The sequence below is a fragment of the Stomoxys calcitrans genome, chromosome 1 (assembly GCF_963082655.1).
Source record: "Stomoxys calcitrans chromosome 1, idStoCalc2.1, whole genome shotgun sequence".
NCBI lineage: Eukaryota > Metazoa > Arthropoda > Insecta > Diptera > Muscidae > Stomoxys > Stomoxys calcitrans.
In genome coordinates, this window is record NC_081552.1 from 142,033,154 (window position 1) to 142,049,100 (window position 15,947).

The 15,947-nt window shown below is 40.9% G+C and overlaps 1 protein-coding gene across 7 annotated transcripts in view; it reads left to right on the forward strand.

Annotated features, from left to right (window-relative positions):
- Positions 1–15,947, forward strand: part of LOC106094892 (adenylyl cyclase 78C) — a 384,230-nt gene that overhangs the window by 253,460 nt on the left and 114,823 nt on the right. For all 7 annotated transcript variants that reach the window (XM_059361192.1, XM_059361191.1, XM_059361193.1 and 4 more), the window contains one exon: positions 7,027–7,116. In XM_059361192.1, the coding sequence (XP_059217175.1) occupies positions 7,027–7,116 (90 nt within the window). The remainder of the gene's footprint in view (positions 1–7,026; positions 7,117–15,947) is intronic.

Sequence of the window (15,947 nt, forward strand, 5' to 3'; positions counted from 1 at the left end):
TAAAAGTTTCGTTTCAACTACAACTCACTATGATCGATGGAAAGGTGGCAAACGCATTAACTGGCGTTATGTCCAATTGGAGATGCAATATTTGTGGCAAGAAGAATGGGCAATTCGAGGACAAGTCTGATGAAAATTTAGTAAACGAAAATGCGCTCAATTTCGGTATTTCGCCCCTGCACTGTAGAATTCGATTCATGGAGTATTGTTTGCATTTATCGTATGACCTTAAATATCGGACTAGCCCTGGAAACCGCGATGTCTCTGCTAGAAACAACCAAGATCTTCACAAAATGAGGCAGGAAGAGAAGAATCGAATCCAGTTGGAGTTTAAACAAAAGGGACTTATAATAGATAAACCTCTTTACGGATACGGAAGCACAAATGATGGCAACTCGGCAAGGCGGTTTTTTGAGGACCCCGTATCGACATCTAAAATAACCGGTCTTGATGAACACTTGCTAAGACGATTCAAAGTGATTTTGGCTGTAATCAATAGCAAAAAGATGATAAATTCAACCAAATTTGAAGCTTATAGTAATGACACAAAAAACATTTTATCTGATTTATATTCGTGGAAAGCTTTAACACCGACAGTACATAAAGTCTTACATCATGGCAAGGAAATTGTGGAATACAACATACTTCCGTTAGGAGAACTTACAGAAGAAGCTCAGGAATCCCGTAATAGAGATGTTAAACAGTTCCGGCTTTTCAATACCCGAAAGAGCACCAAATTTAACCAAAATTATGATTTACTTCAATATTTATTGTTATCGTCTGATCCGGTACTATACAGCATCAGAACTAAATGGCTACCAAAAATATGTGACGATATAGATAAGGACGATCCCGATGCCATTCAAATTAAAGAGCTTTTAAATTTTGATACCTTAGATTATTTGGTAGAGAATAAAATCAAATAATACAAAACTAAAATGCTTTTTTATTTTGGGAGTAGCTAATATACATATAAACGCACGCCGATGCGAAGTGTTTTCGCTCTAAAACACATATTTTTATTCCAATTTTTTTAAACTTTGGCAGGAGACCTTTTTTTATTCTAACACATTTGTATTGTAAACCCTGGGCAAATCTATCAATGTTTTAGTGTAGGCCCCATATAAGGTTCCATTTCACAAATAGACATTTTTATATAGAGTTTAATGAAGTGTAAATGAATTTTAGAGTAGATAGAATCCGAGTTGAGAAATGTTTTATACATTGTTGGAAAGGTATGAAAATTTCCTTTACGATAAGGTATGTTGCGTAAATATGGCTATAGTGTGTCATGTGCAATTAGGACAACAAAAACAAAATTTGGGAAATTCGACTTTTTTGAAAAATTGACTTTTTTATTGCCGGTTCCATAAAATGGAATAGAATAGAGATATTTCCATGATTCTTTTTGTGTTTTGTAGAAGAAGTGTTACCAAATAAAAGTTTATTTAACATCTTTGCAATAAAATGTGACGTAATACTTGTTTTTTAGCAATGAATATAGCACTACTTGAAAATTGACTTTTTTCAGTATTTTGATCGCTACGATCTCATTTATGGCTAGGATATGGCGAGACATACCTTAAAATGTTGGGAACATTTTAAGCTTTCATTTAAGTTCAAAAAAAGCGAAAAAATCCCCGTGGAACTTTTTTTCCAGTGAGAAACTTTTGAAGTTTAGTAAAAAAATTGGCCATTTTGGTCTTAAGATAACGGTGTTGTTTGATATCGAAATTAGCCAAATTAGCACTTAAAACTTTTCTTAATACCTCGACTTTGTGAAAATGGAAAGAAATGATAATGCTTTGATGGCCAAAGTTTGCGAAAACTTAAAGGAAATGGGAGTATCTTTTTTGAAAAATTTTGCAATTTTTTGACAAAAAAAATATTTTTCATATTGAAAACGATGCCATTTTTAAACCGCCAAAGATATTCACGTGATTCCTTTTGTATTTTATGCACACATATGCTGGCATAATTTGTGTGAAGTATGAAGTTTATAGCTTTAAAATTGACGGAGTTATTTAAAAAACACTGAAAAAAACCAAGGCCAAATTTTCATATTTTAAAATTAAACAATTCATAACTCCTTAACAGTACACGATGGCATGGTACTTTATGCATAAGTTTTTTAGATCTTGTCAAGCTCTTTCTCTAGAGTCCTAAATCATGTAAATCGGTTGAGTAGATCAAAAGTTATGGCCCCCAGAAGCTTGGAGAAGTCAAAAGTGGTCAACTTTGACACCCTGTAGCTCACCCTGTATTAAAGATATGGACCAACAACAGCACTTTTCTGAAAGCCTATGTCCTCCTCTACAAATGTCTAGAACATTTTGTATGGCTAAAATCAACAGATAAAAAGTTGTAGACTTATTTCCAATTTTTTTGCCATTTGGCCCACTGTGCGTCGGCGGAATGTATTGATACCGTCAAACAACTCGTCAGAGGTATTCACGCTCCCTGGGAGGGCGCAAAGCTCGACCTGGTGAGAAAGATGGATATCCCCCAGGTCACAAAGGCTACGGTCTTCATCAAGAAATGGGGCAGTAAATTTGCGACGAAACGCATGTTGGGATTCTTGGGCAAGCAAAACCAAGGTTTGGTCGCAGAGAAGTGGGAAGGAGGAAGGAACTCTCTTTGTGGTTGGCATTGATCAAGTCATCGTGACAAGTTTGGCTAAGATTAAAGGCATTGCTCACTACGGGAGCAAAGCTGTCTTTCTCAAGATTGGGAAGACTAGGATAGGCAGAAATGTTCATTCTGCGACATCAGGCCGTGCAGTGGCAGGTGACTCAACACCGCCCAACAAACAGAGGGCCGACAACGAGACAATCACGGCATCTCTCAATATTGGAAAGACTATGAGAAGCAAAGATCCTAATACTAAAATATCGGGCAGTGCAGTGGCGAGAAGCCCAACACAGTCTAACAAAAAGGAACCCGACGACGGACCCATCACCGACTTAAAGATTCGAAATACTGGGTTAAGTAAAGATCCTAATGTTTCTCAGCGAAAGGAGTCTCAAGGCAACCCAACGAACAGGGAGCCGATGATGGTACCATCACCTACTCTCAAGAAGCCCATTTACTTATAATTTGGAAGGCTAATATAGGCAAAGATTCTGGTATTGAAACACCAGACAGAACAGGGAATGGATACCGAATAAAGCTTAACGAACAGGGACCCGGCGATGGAACCATTACCGACTTTATAAAAAGTCGGAAGACTAGATTAGGCAAAGAACCTAAAACGATGACATCAGGCAGTGCAGTGACAGGAAAGTCAATGCAGTCTTAAGAAGTCACCTACTCCCAAGATGCCCATTACTGGAGGATCAATGATTGAGGTAATCCAGATAAACCTCCACCAGAGCGAGAAAGCTACACACGCAAGAGCAAGATTCATATTGCCTTAATTCAGGAGCCATGGACGACCAGGAACAAAGTTTCTGGACTGAACCATATCAACTACCAATCATTATATGCTATCACTGGAACTCGGCCGGGGACCTGCGTTATTTGTCATAAAAATTTGAATTATATATTTTCCCCAGAGTTGCCTTTTGACTCTCCGACACCGCCACCCACGTCGGAGCTGCAACGGCTGGTGAGGAAAGCAAAACAGACAGGAAACGAGGTACTAATGGGTGCGATGCGAACTCTCACCACATTTCGTGGGGTAGTACCAACACTAATAAGCGGGGCCAAACCCTGGCAGAGTTCTTGAATACTAACGACCTAATTACACTTAATATTGGTAACACCGCTACGTTTGTTAATAGGATTAGGGAGGAGGTATTAGATGCGACAATATGTTCCGAAAATCTAATCGATGAAGTTCAGGATTGGAGGGTCTCCATGGAACACTCTTTCTCTGACCATCGCTACATTAGGTTTTGAATAGCACGGCCAGCGCCAAATCCGATAAGCTTCGGAACTAGTTAAAATTCGTAAGGCTACTCAGAAGAAGACATGGGCAAGATAATTTAGATTGTCCAAGCATAGAAGACATTGACGAAAATGTCAACAGGATTACGACTGCACGTCGTAAAAAAGCGGAAGTTTATTGGGATGTATATTACACACGGCTCAAGGAATACAATAAGATTACCAAAGCGGCAAAACGTGCGTCCCGGAAGCTTTTCTGCGAACAGGTCGATAGCGTTAATGACTCCGCCAAGATAAAAAAGTGTTTCTCAAAAACCCATGTCCAAACTGAAGTTTTAGTAGACGACATGGAAGTGAGAGCAGAGACAACGGAGGACATGTTGAGGCTTTTGATAAAAACCCATTTTCCACAGGATACAACGGGACTCACGGAGGCACCGGAATTTTGGAATAATGACGTTGATCGAAGGTTTATAATAACGGAATTTATGGTGAAGGAATCCTTGAGAAGCTTCAAACAATTTAAGTCACCCGGACCTGATGGGATATTTCCGGCGTTACTACAAAAAGAGGCAGACTATCTGGCGCCTCGCCTGGCCAAAATTTTCACAGCGTGCATATACTCCGAAAGCCTGACAAGAGGTAAAGGTGGTATTTATACCCAAGCCTGGCAAGGCAAGTTATGCGACACCAAAGGCCTACAGACCCATAAACCTTACGTCCTTTCTACTCAAAACCACGGAACGTCTTGTGGACACCATGATAAAGAGTAGGACATCCAGCGAACTGCTCAAATACAAACATCATGCCTATGTCAAGGGAAGGTCGGTGGAGACTGCCCTGCACGAGGTTGTGCATAAAATAGAAGAATCATTTGATGCCTAAACGTACACACTGGCGGTATGCATTGACATAGAGGGGGCTTTTAACAATGTGCGGACCGATGTATTGAACCAATCCTTAGAGCAGTACCGGGTGGTCCCGGTCCTTAGAGACTGGATAAATCATATGCTGAGGAACAGGTGGATAAATTGTGTGTCCCATGGCATAAATATACGGGAGAAAGTGGCACATGGCACGCCACAGGGGGCATTTTATCGCCACTCCTATGGGTGACCACCATAAATGACCTATTACGGATGCTGACTGAGGAGGGATTTTAACCCGTCTGCTACGCAGACGATGTTATAACACTTCTAAAGGGTATGGATCCGAACGAGCTATGCAGAAGGGCCGAAAAGGTCTTGCATATGGCATATGACTGGGCTAGACCCAGAGGTCTCAATGTTAACCCAGAGAAGAATGAAATATGCCTGTTCACGAGGAAGACGAAGGTGGGCGAATTTAACGCACCATGTTTCCCCAATAAGACGATTTTGATATCTGAGAAGGTCAAATACTTAGGTGTGATCTTGGACAAGAATCTGAATTGGAAGTGTTACATTCAGGAGCGTACTGAGAAGCTCACAGATGTTGGTCACTATGTAGACGGGCCGTAGGCTCGAAATGGGGCCTGAATCCTAGGATAGTCCACTAGTTCTACAGCAGCGAGATAAGACCAATACTTGCATACGCCTCAGTAGTTTGGTGGACTGCTATGAAGACAAAGTGTAACATAAGGACCATACAACAGGCTCAGAGAACGTGTAGATATCCGACCCATTGACATGCAGATTAAGTGTGAGACAGCCACTGCGGCTATGAGACTTAAGGCGATGAGAGAATGGATTGAGGATGGGAGCAGCTCATACCATCGCGGTAAAATCGAGGCGGCGATAAGAAACCTGGAAGGAAGGAAAGAGGATTCCGATCGGATACCTGAGATGAACCCTGAAGTCGAGTGCGAGGAACTGCTGCCATCGGCACAATCTTGGATTGACGGAACCCTTGTATTGTCATCTGGAAGATCATGTTACACGGATGGATCAAAGCTAGAGGACAGAGTGGACCTGGGGGTTTACATTAAGAACCCAGGGACTGAGATAAGTTTCAGACTGCCTGACCATAATACGGTCCTGCAGGCGGAGATCCGGGCGATCACGGAATGCGTGAAGTGGTGCGGTGCTAACGCGAGGACGTCGATTGTGAACATCTTTACTGACAGTAAAATTGCCATAAGGGCAATAACAACCAGGACGGTAAGATCACGAACAGTCTCGCCTTCTCTGAGGATGGCAAAATCCGCATCGTTTGGGTGCCGGCCCATAACGGAGAAAGGGGAAATAAAAAAGTCAGACGATTTGGCGGTGAAGGCCAGAGGACTGCCGTCAATAAACTTAGTTAACCCGAAGCCTTTAGGGTCGTATCAGTCCGAATTAAGGGAGTGGGCGACGAATGCGTATGCAACATTATGGAGCAGCGAAACGGTCGGTATGACGGCGAAAATCCTATGGGGGGATCCGGATAGTGAGAAGACGGGGCTTTTACTGAAAGGAAGAAAGAAGGAAGTCAGTATAGCTATTTGTATCATAACGGGACACATAGGATTACGAGCTCACTTATGTAAAATCGGTGCGGCAGGTGATAGCATGTGTAGGGCATGCGGGGAAGATGACGAGACGTTGAAGCATTTTCTTTGTCATTGCCCGGCTTTCGCGTCCAACAGATACCGGTACATAGGTGGAGACACAATATTAGACATGAACCAACTTAGGGGAGTGGCATTGAAAACAATTAAGCATTTTGTAAGTAGCACGGAATTCCTAACTTGAGGTTTTCTTTTTAGAGGTTACTTTATAGTTTTTAGAGCTCACAACAAGCCGATTACTGGCTTAGTTGTATGTCCATAGTGGCATGGGGCAGATTAATATCTGCAACCCCTTTTCAACCTATCCTTGTGTGTTGCTTTGACTTCAAACTGCCAATGAAAGCATTGTATTTGAAAAAATCATTCAAATTAAAAGTCAAACGAGATGCGTGGTGGAGGGTACATAAGATTCGGCCAGCCGAATGTAACGAACTTTTACTTGCTCAGCTATGTCTGCTATCACCTTTTGACCAGACAAAACCTACTGAATGAAGAAACCCAAGATTCGCCAGTGCTAACTCAAAAAATTTTTACTCATTTTGATTAATTTTTACTCAGCTCAATATAAATTAAGCCATAAACGAATGAAATAATGTGTTTATTTTTTACAGGGCTTTACGGAACTGGCAAGTAAAACTTCTGCCCAACAACTTGTGAAAATTTTAAATGACCTTTTTGCACGTTTCGATAGGATTGCTGAGGTAAGTTAACACCTACTTAAACTACTGTAAAAAATTAATCGCTATGTTCGATGAACATTACACTGCACCACTAGATAGAGTAAATTTGAATATTAAGATATAATGCATGTATCTTAACTCAATTTTTAACTTCGTTGTAAATTTGTTTAAAAAAAAAAATGGTACTACAATAATACAGAAGCACACTTAAATTTTTATTATACCCCCCACCTACTAATCCAGTCATCCCGTTTGTAACACCTCGAACTCTCGATTTGAGACTCCATAAAAAAATATGTTCTTCACCTTCTTGACATTCTAAGTCGATCTAGCCGTCTCCGTCCGTTCCTCCTTCTGTGGTAAACATGATAGCGCAATGAATAAGATGTGCGTTTGAAACTTAAAACAAAACACGGGTGATTGGGGTTTTTCTATTATTAAGGGATTGTCCTTGTTGGTGTGTGATTTTGCAAAACATGGCGATAATTACCTCAAAGAAAAAGGGTGAGAGATGTGCGATGTCTGCGGCGTGAGATTTTGATAGCGAATACTAAAGTTGCTCCGAGGCGTCACACAGTGACGCAGCCGGAGAAAACACGTGGCAAAAATCAAGATTTTCATGAGCGCCTACGAAATGTTGAAAGAACCTATCCTATATAGAACTTTTCAACAATTTCAAAAATGCAATTCATAGAAATGTCAGTGAAGTAAAATAAAATCAATCAGTGACCGAAATATGACACAGTTTGTCGTTTTAGTTAGTAAATAGGAAATTAAATTTAAATAAGGCATCTTTATTTTAGAGATGCCATTATTATTGCTACGTTTATGTCTCCTTATGATAAAAATTTCTTCCTGAAGTCACTGTCTGCTTCCAAGAAAGAAAAAATACGGCAAATCCCTTGTCCTTCTTAGGCCTCGACTCGGATCACCAATTCTACGCAAACGAGAATCACTCGAACACCAACTACAGAGTACTGCAAGATGCTCTATTGCAAAAGAAGAAAAAGCTTATTTACACGGCGTTCAACGATGATCCTGATTTTATTGAACATGCAGATGCCTTAAATAGATTTCGCCATAACGAATTCTCATTGCATTTTTGCTAAAACTAACGAGCAGTCAATTTCCCAAACTCACTGGCGACAAAAAACTTCTCACATATCAATGGCTGCTGTCCGATTCAAATTTAAGCTCAATGATAAGGGGCCTCCTTTTTATAGCCCAGTCCGAACGGCGTGCCGCAGTGCAACACCTCTTTGGGGAGAAATTTTTAAATGGCAAATTACCTCACCAATGTGTTGATAGGCGGACGTGCTAACCTCTTTGCTACGGTGTCCTCCTATTATATAATACTCTTAATACTTGGTTATATAATACTCAAACTTCGCCACTATTTTTAAATCATTTTTTGTGTTGTTTCCTTTTTTTAATTTGTTTACTAATTTAATTTTTACATTTTACGTTTTATATCACTTTTTGCTACTTAACATCTTTTATAGCATTAAATGCGATCATTTGTTCCTCTGCAGCGATACTGATGGTAAAATTTTCATTTATAATTTTATCCTAAAAAATGGTGGTCCTAGCTAACCATACCGCTAGGGACTAGACGGAAAATATGATTAGAAATCTGACAGAACAACGGGGTGGTTTGAGGATTTGTCACATTAAATAATACAGAGACGTGACTGAAAGAGACAACTCCTGATTCATTCATTAATCTTGAGGGGCATACGGTCTTCAGGGCTAATAGAGGAGGCGGCACATCGATTTATGTCCGCGGCAATTTGAGAATTCGCATGTGTGCCACATCAGAAACTGATGATAGCATTGAATATGTGTTTATCAAAAATCTGCTACGGAAAGGAATCTGTTACTTGTTTGTGTCTTTAGGCCAAACAAAAACATTGACATGCAACGATTCTTGGAAATAGTGGAACACCTCACTATTACCTACTTGGATGCAACAGAACCCATCTAGATTTAGTCCATGTCAGTGAGTGAGTGGTTTCCCAACTTTTCTTTCCTACAACTTTGAGATCTTTAGAAGGGAGGAGTCTTATTCATATAGAGATTTCAATAGTCTGGACCACGAACACTTGCCTTCTTTAATTTCTGATATCGATTGGAGTGTGCTGTACCATAAGGAACCGGTAGGCGATCTGGTGAACTTTTTATCTGGAAATGTATGTGCTGTCCAGGATCTTATGCTCCCGATCAAAATGAGGCCATTCGTTTGAGACTAAACCGTGGCTTTCGACAGATATTTGTCTTGCAATTGAGTCCCGAAACACTGCATATCGTAGATGGAAGCGTTTGTCAATAAGTGTCAATAAGTTGATAAAATCTGCCAAAATCAACTACTACCTCAGAAGACTTGGGCCCCGATAACTTCACTGATGTGGATGTGGACGAGCTTAATGCTACCTTCACAAATATGCCAGCAAACCCCATAGATCCTTGTTTCTATAATTTAGATTTGATTCTTGTGGATCGTAGCAGCGAAGATTTTGAATTCTCGGGTATAGAACAATGCGATGTGGTATTTGGTTTCACAATGCTGAAATCTAATGCAGTTGGATTCGATAGCTTTAAGCCAAAATTTCTTAAAGCACTGTGACCATACATTTTGCCACACATTACCCACATCTTTAGCAGTATTTTAACTAGAGGTTCATTTCCGGTGGCGTGGAAGCACACTAAGGTTATACCCTTACCCAAGAATTGTTGGGACTCTAGGCTCATTTCCATTTCGTGTTTTCTGTCCGAAGTCGTTGAGAAGATAATGTATAGGCAGATGTTTTGTTATATAAATGAAAACTCTCTCTTATATGAGAAGCAGTCAGGTTTCAGTCCCGGACATAGCTGTATAAGTGCTCTAGCAGATGTTGTAGAGGATACTAGAAATAACTTGGAGAATGACGAATTAAACCTGCTTTTTCTCCTCGACCAATCAAAGGCATGCGATAAAGTCGATCACGCTATTTTGACACCAAAGTGAAAACACCTGTGCAGTGTCTCATCTTCGTCTGCTCGTTTAACAATGTCATATCCCTCCAATCGTACCCAATCCGTGGATTCGAAATCATCTGTTTCTAGTCCCTTGCCTGTTATTCGAGGAGTGCTCTAGGGTTTAATATTGGGTCGTATTCTATTTTCTTTATTTTTTCTTTTGTAACGACCTGCCAGAACAGCTCTCATTTTTCAAGGCCCACATGTATGCGAATGATGTGCAGGATGCTGAACCATTGACGTGTCTAGGATTTATGAATAGGCAAATGCTAATGGTTTGTACTTTAATCTCCTTTAGTCCAAGTACATGGTTATTAAGAAAAGTGTTTCGCGTTACACCTGCGACCCTGTTGTTGTTGTTGCTAATAAGAGATTGAAGATCGAAGTCCGCTCAAGGAACTTGGTCGTGACATTCAACAGTATCGCGCCGTGGACAGACCATATTAATGCTGCTGTTGGTCAAGGGAATTCTAAGCTTCGCTCACTTTGGTCCTCTCAACAATTTACTCTTCTTTGCGAAGGAATACTGTTGGCGAAGTCATATATTTTACCTAGCCTACTATACGGTTGTGATTCTCGAAGCAGTCGGAAGATCGATAAGCTCAATGATAAAGGGCCTCCGATTCAAGTTTTAGCTCAATGATAAAGGGCCTCCTTTTTATAGCCGAGTCCGATCGACGTACCGCAGTGCCACACCTCTTTGAAAGTAAGTTTTACATGGCAAATGTTGCCAGAATTAGGAGGAGAAAACCACTGCTAAAAATTTGTTTTCTTGTGGTCTCGCCAGGATTCGAACCCTGGCGTTCAGCGTCATGGGCGGACAAGCTAACCTCTGCGCTACGGTGGCCTCCAAGATCTATATATGGTGTATCATCTCGTGACGTGTTGCTCATGAGGTCTTTGACCTTTTTCATAAGTGGACAAAATTGCAAAAATCGAAAATGAAAATTATTCAATAAAATGTTTTACTAATCTCTGTAAAAACACTTAAAATATGCTGAATTAAAAAAAATATATATTTATATTTGAGGTCCCCTCTTCAACTAATCGGTGATTTCGTACAAAGGTTTATTTTAACAAATGAATGCTAAATATTTTTCCTAAAATTAAAATTTTTGTTTATGAAACCAAAATGTATTTTTTTTTTTCTTAATTGGGGTACAAAAGTAAAATAATGTCTTAAAGAGGACATAATTTAAAGCTCATTTGTTAGCGAAAGCTGTCACAAACATGAACAGTGGTTAGTAACGTTGCATTCAAATAAGAGGCAAAACGAAAGCAATAACTGTGAAAATTGTAATTTTCAACAGAGTGGATCTAAGGAGGGCCTACTTGGACCGCCATAATTTATTTTCAGTGATCCTCAGTGAAGTGTCCTGAATAAGAAAAGCTGAATTACAGCAGCACAAACGTGCACTACTATTGTTTATATAGTATTACAATAAAAAAAAAAAAAAACAAGTAAAAAGGCCGGGCCGAACTTTGGATACCCACCACCTCGGGTATATATAAAAACCCTATTTGGTCACAATCCGGTGAAATTGGATAAATATAAGTCACTGTTCAATTTTGTATTTCAAATTTCAACAAAATCAGGTAATAAATAAAGCTTTTATGAGCTTCCGACTTAATCGGCACATCGGTCTATATGACAGCTATATCTAAATACAGTCCGATCTTGGGACTTGGGATATTTGGTTTGGATAACTGCTTACTGTTTCAAATTTCAGCGATTCAGGCCCTTTATCAGGATATCGGACTGTATGGTAGCTATATCTAAATATAGTCCGATCCGAACCATATTTGGGACGGATGTCGGAAGAACTAAGACTGTCTCAAATTTCAGCGAAATCGGGTAATCAATAGAGCTTTTAGGGGCTTCAGACCCTTTATCGGCAGATCGGTCTATATGGCAGCTATATCTAAATTTCGTCCGATCTGAACCACATTTGGGTCCTATGTTAGGAGGCGTAAAACTATTCAATGTTTCAAATTTCAACAAAATTGGTTAAATAATAAAGCTTTTAGCGAAGTCGGTTAAAAAATAAAGCTTTTATGGGCTTTAGACCCTTTATCTGGAGATCCGTCTATATGGCACCTTTATCTAAATATAGTCTGATCTGAACCATATTTGGGTCCTATGTTAGGAGGCGTAAAACTATTCAATGTTTCAGATTTCAACAAAATTGGTTAAACAATAAAGCTTTTATGGGCTTTAGACCCTTTATCTGGAGATCGGTCTATATGGCAGCTATATCTAAATCCGATTTGATCCATATTTAGGTCAAATATCAGGAGGCTAATGATAACCCTCTGTTTCAAATTTCAGCGAAATCAGGTAATAAATAAAGCATTTACGGGCTTCAGACCCTTTTTTGGCAGATCGGTATAAATGGCAGCTATATATAAATATAGTCCGATAAGGACCATATTTGGGTCAAATGTCGGGAGGCCTAAAACTACTCACTGTTTCAAATTTCAGCGAAATCGGATGAATAATAAAGCATTTACGAGCATTAGACCCTTTATCAAAAAATCGGTCTATATACCAGCTATATCCAAATATGGTCCGATTTGGCCCATTCAAGAACTTAACTAGCGTGCATCTGTGCCAAATTTCAGCTCAATATCTCAATTTTTGAAGGCTGTAGAGTGATTACAACAAACGGACGGACAGACACACGGACATCGTTAAATCGTCTTAGAATCTTAGCCACTATGGACATACACCTAAGCCAGTAATCGGCTTGTTGTGCGCTCTAAAAACCATAAAGTAACATCTAAAAAGAAAATTTTAATTTAGGAATTCCGTGCTACTTACAAAATCCTTAATTGTTTTCAATAGCACCCCCCTAAGCTGGTTCATGTCTGGTATTGTGTCTCCACCTAAGTACCGGTATCTGTTAGACGCGAAAGCCGGGCAATGACAAAAGAAATGCTCCAACGTCTCGTCATCTTCCCCGCATGCCCTACACATGCTATCACTTGCCGCACAGATTTTACATAAGTGAGCTCGTAGTCCTATGTGTGCCGTTATGATACCAATAGCTATACTGACCTCCTTCTAGCTTCCTGTCAGTAATAGCCTCGTCTTCTCACTATCCGGATCCCCCCATAGGATTTTCGCCGTCATACCGACCATTTCGCTGTTCCACAATTTTGCATGCGCATTCCTCGGCCACTCTCTTAACTCGGACTGCGTAGACTTGAAAGACTTCGGGTTAACCAAGTATATTGACGGCAGTCCTCTGGCCCCCACCGCCAAATCGTCTGCCCTTTCATTTACCCTTACTGCGTTATGGCTTGGCACTCAAACGATGCGGATTTTCCTATCCTCGGAGAAGACGTTAATCTCCTTCTTACACTGCAAGACTGTTCGTGATCTTACCGTCGTGGTTGTTATTGCCCTTATGGCAATTTTACTCTCAGTAAAGATGTTCACACTCGATGTCCTCGCGTTAGCACCGCACCACTTCACGCATTCCGTGATTGTCGGATCTCCGCCTGCAGGACCGTATTATGGTCAGGCAGTCTAAAACTTATCTCAGTCCCTGGGTTCTCAATGTAAACCCTCAGGCCCACTCTGTCCTCTAGCTTTGATCCATCCGTGTAACATGATCTCCCAGATGGCAATACTAGGGTTCCGTCAATCCAAGACTGTGCCGATGGCAGCAGTGCCTCGCACTTGACTTCAAGGTTCAGGTATCCGATCGGAAACCTCTTCCCTTCCTTCCAGGTTTCCTATCGTCGCCTCGATTATACCGCAATCCATTCTCCCATCTCCTTAAGTCTCATAGCCGCAGTGGCTGCCTCACACTTAATCTGTATGTGAATGGGTCGGATATCTAGAATAGTCTTCGAGCCGTAGTGGGCGTGGTCCTCATCGCTCCGCCAATGCCAAGACAACATGTTCTCTGAACCTGTTGTATGGTCCTTATGTTGCACTTTTTCTCCATAGCAGTCCACCAAACTACTGAGGCGTAATATCGAAATCGACTTATTGAGGAAACGTGGTGCGTTAAATTGGTCCACCTTCGTCTTCCTCGTGAACAGGCATATTTCAGTCTTCTCTGGGTTCACATTGAGACCTCTGGGTCTAGCCCAGTCATATGCCATATGCAAGACCTTTTCGGCCCTTCTGTATAGCTCGTTCGGATCCTTACCCCTTCGTAGTATTTTAACATCGTCTGCGTAGCAGACGGTTCCCAATCATGGGACACACAATTTATCCACCTGTTCCTCAGCATATGATTTATCCAGTCTCTAAGGACCGGGACCACCCGGTACTGCTCTAAGGATTGGTTCAATATATCGGTCCGCACATTGTTAAAAGCCCCCTCTATGTCAATGCACACCGCCAGTGTGTACGTTTAGGCATCAAATGATTCTTCTATTTTATGCACAACCTCGTGCAGGGCAGTCTCCACCGACCTTCCCTTGACATAGGCATGATGTTTGTATTTGAGCAGTTCGCTGGATGTCCTACTCTTTATCATGGTGTCCACAAGACGTTCCATGGTTTTGAGTAGAAAGGACGTAAGGTTTATGGGTCTGTAGGCCTTTGGTGTCGCATAACTTGCCTTGCCAGGCTTGGGTATAAATACCACCTTTACCTCTTGTCAGGCTTTCGGAGCATATGAAAGTCCTAGGCACACTGTGAAAATTTTGGCCAGACGAGGCGCCAGATGGTCTGCCTCTTTCTGTAGTAACGCCGGAAATATTCCATCAGGTCCGGGTGACTTAAATGGTTTGAAGCTCCTCAAGGATTCCTTCTCTATAAATTCCGTAATTATAAACCTTCGATCAACGTCATTATTCGAAGATTCCAGTGTCTCTGTGAGTCCCTTCGTATCCTGTGGAAAATGGGTTTTCATCAAAAGCCTCAACATGTCCTCCGTTGTCTCTGCTCTCACTCCTTTGTCGTCTACTAAAGTTACAGTTTGGACATGGGTTTTTGAGAGAAACTTTTTTACTGTGGCGGCGTCATCAACGCTATCGACCTGTTCACATAAAAGCTTCCAGGACGCACGTTTTGCCGCTCTGGTAATTTTATTGTACTCCTTGAGCCATGTGTAGTACACATCCCAATAAACTTCCGCTTTTTCACGACGTACTCTGTTAAAAAGTCTGCGGACCTCTTTTCCAATATTGCGAATCTCCCCGATCATCCAGGGTTTTTCTTGGGCAGATTTTTTTTCCTGAAGAAGACAACTATCTTCCAAGGACCCCACCAGTGCAGTCGTAATCCTGTTGACATTTTCGTCAATCTCTTCTATGCTTGGACAATCTGAATTATCTTGCCCAAGTCTTCTTCTGAGTGGGCTTCCGAATTTTTTACAGTTGGTTTTCGACTTATTCCGGAAGCTAATCGGATTTGGCGTTAGTCGTGCTATTCTAAACCTAATGTAGCGATGGTCAGAGAAAGAGTGTTCCCTCCAATCCAGAACCTCATCGATTGTCTGTTTTGCTTTCCTCACCAGCCGTTGAAACTCCAACGTGGGTGGCGGTGTCGGAGAGTCGAAAGGCAGATAAAGTGATGCCAGATATTGTATACTCCACCGTCTCACCACTGTTGCATCCGACGTTGCCAACTCTGGGGAAAATATATAATTCAAATTTTTAAGGCAAATAACGCAGGTCCACGGCCGAGTACCAGTGTTAGCATAAAACTAGTTCTTTTCCCGGTATCTCTTTTTAGGTAAACATATGATTAAAGAAAAGAATTGCTATGATATTGGAGTTATATCAACTTATAGTCCAATGGTCCGGACCCTAATTGGAATGAATGTAAAAGAATGTCGTTTTGTAAAACTTCAGCCACTTTAGGGGCCCAAGAA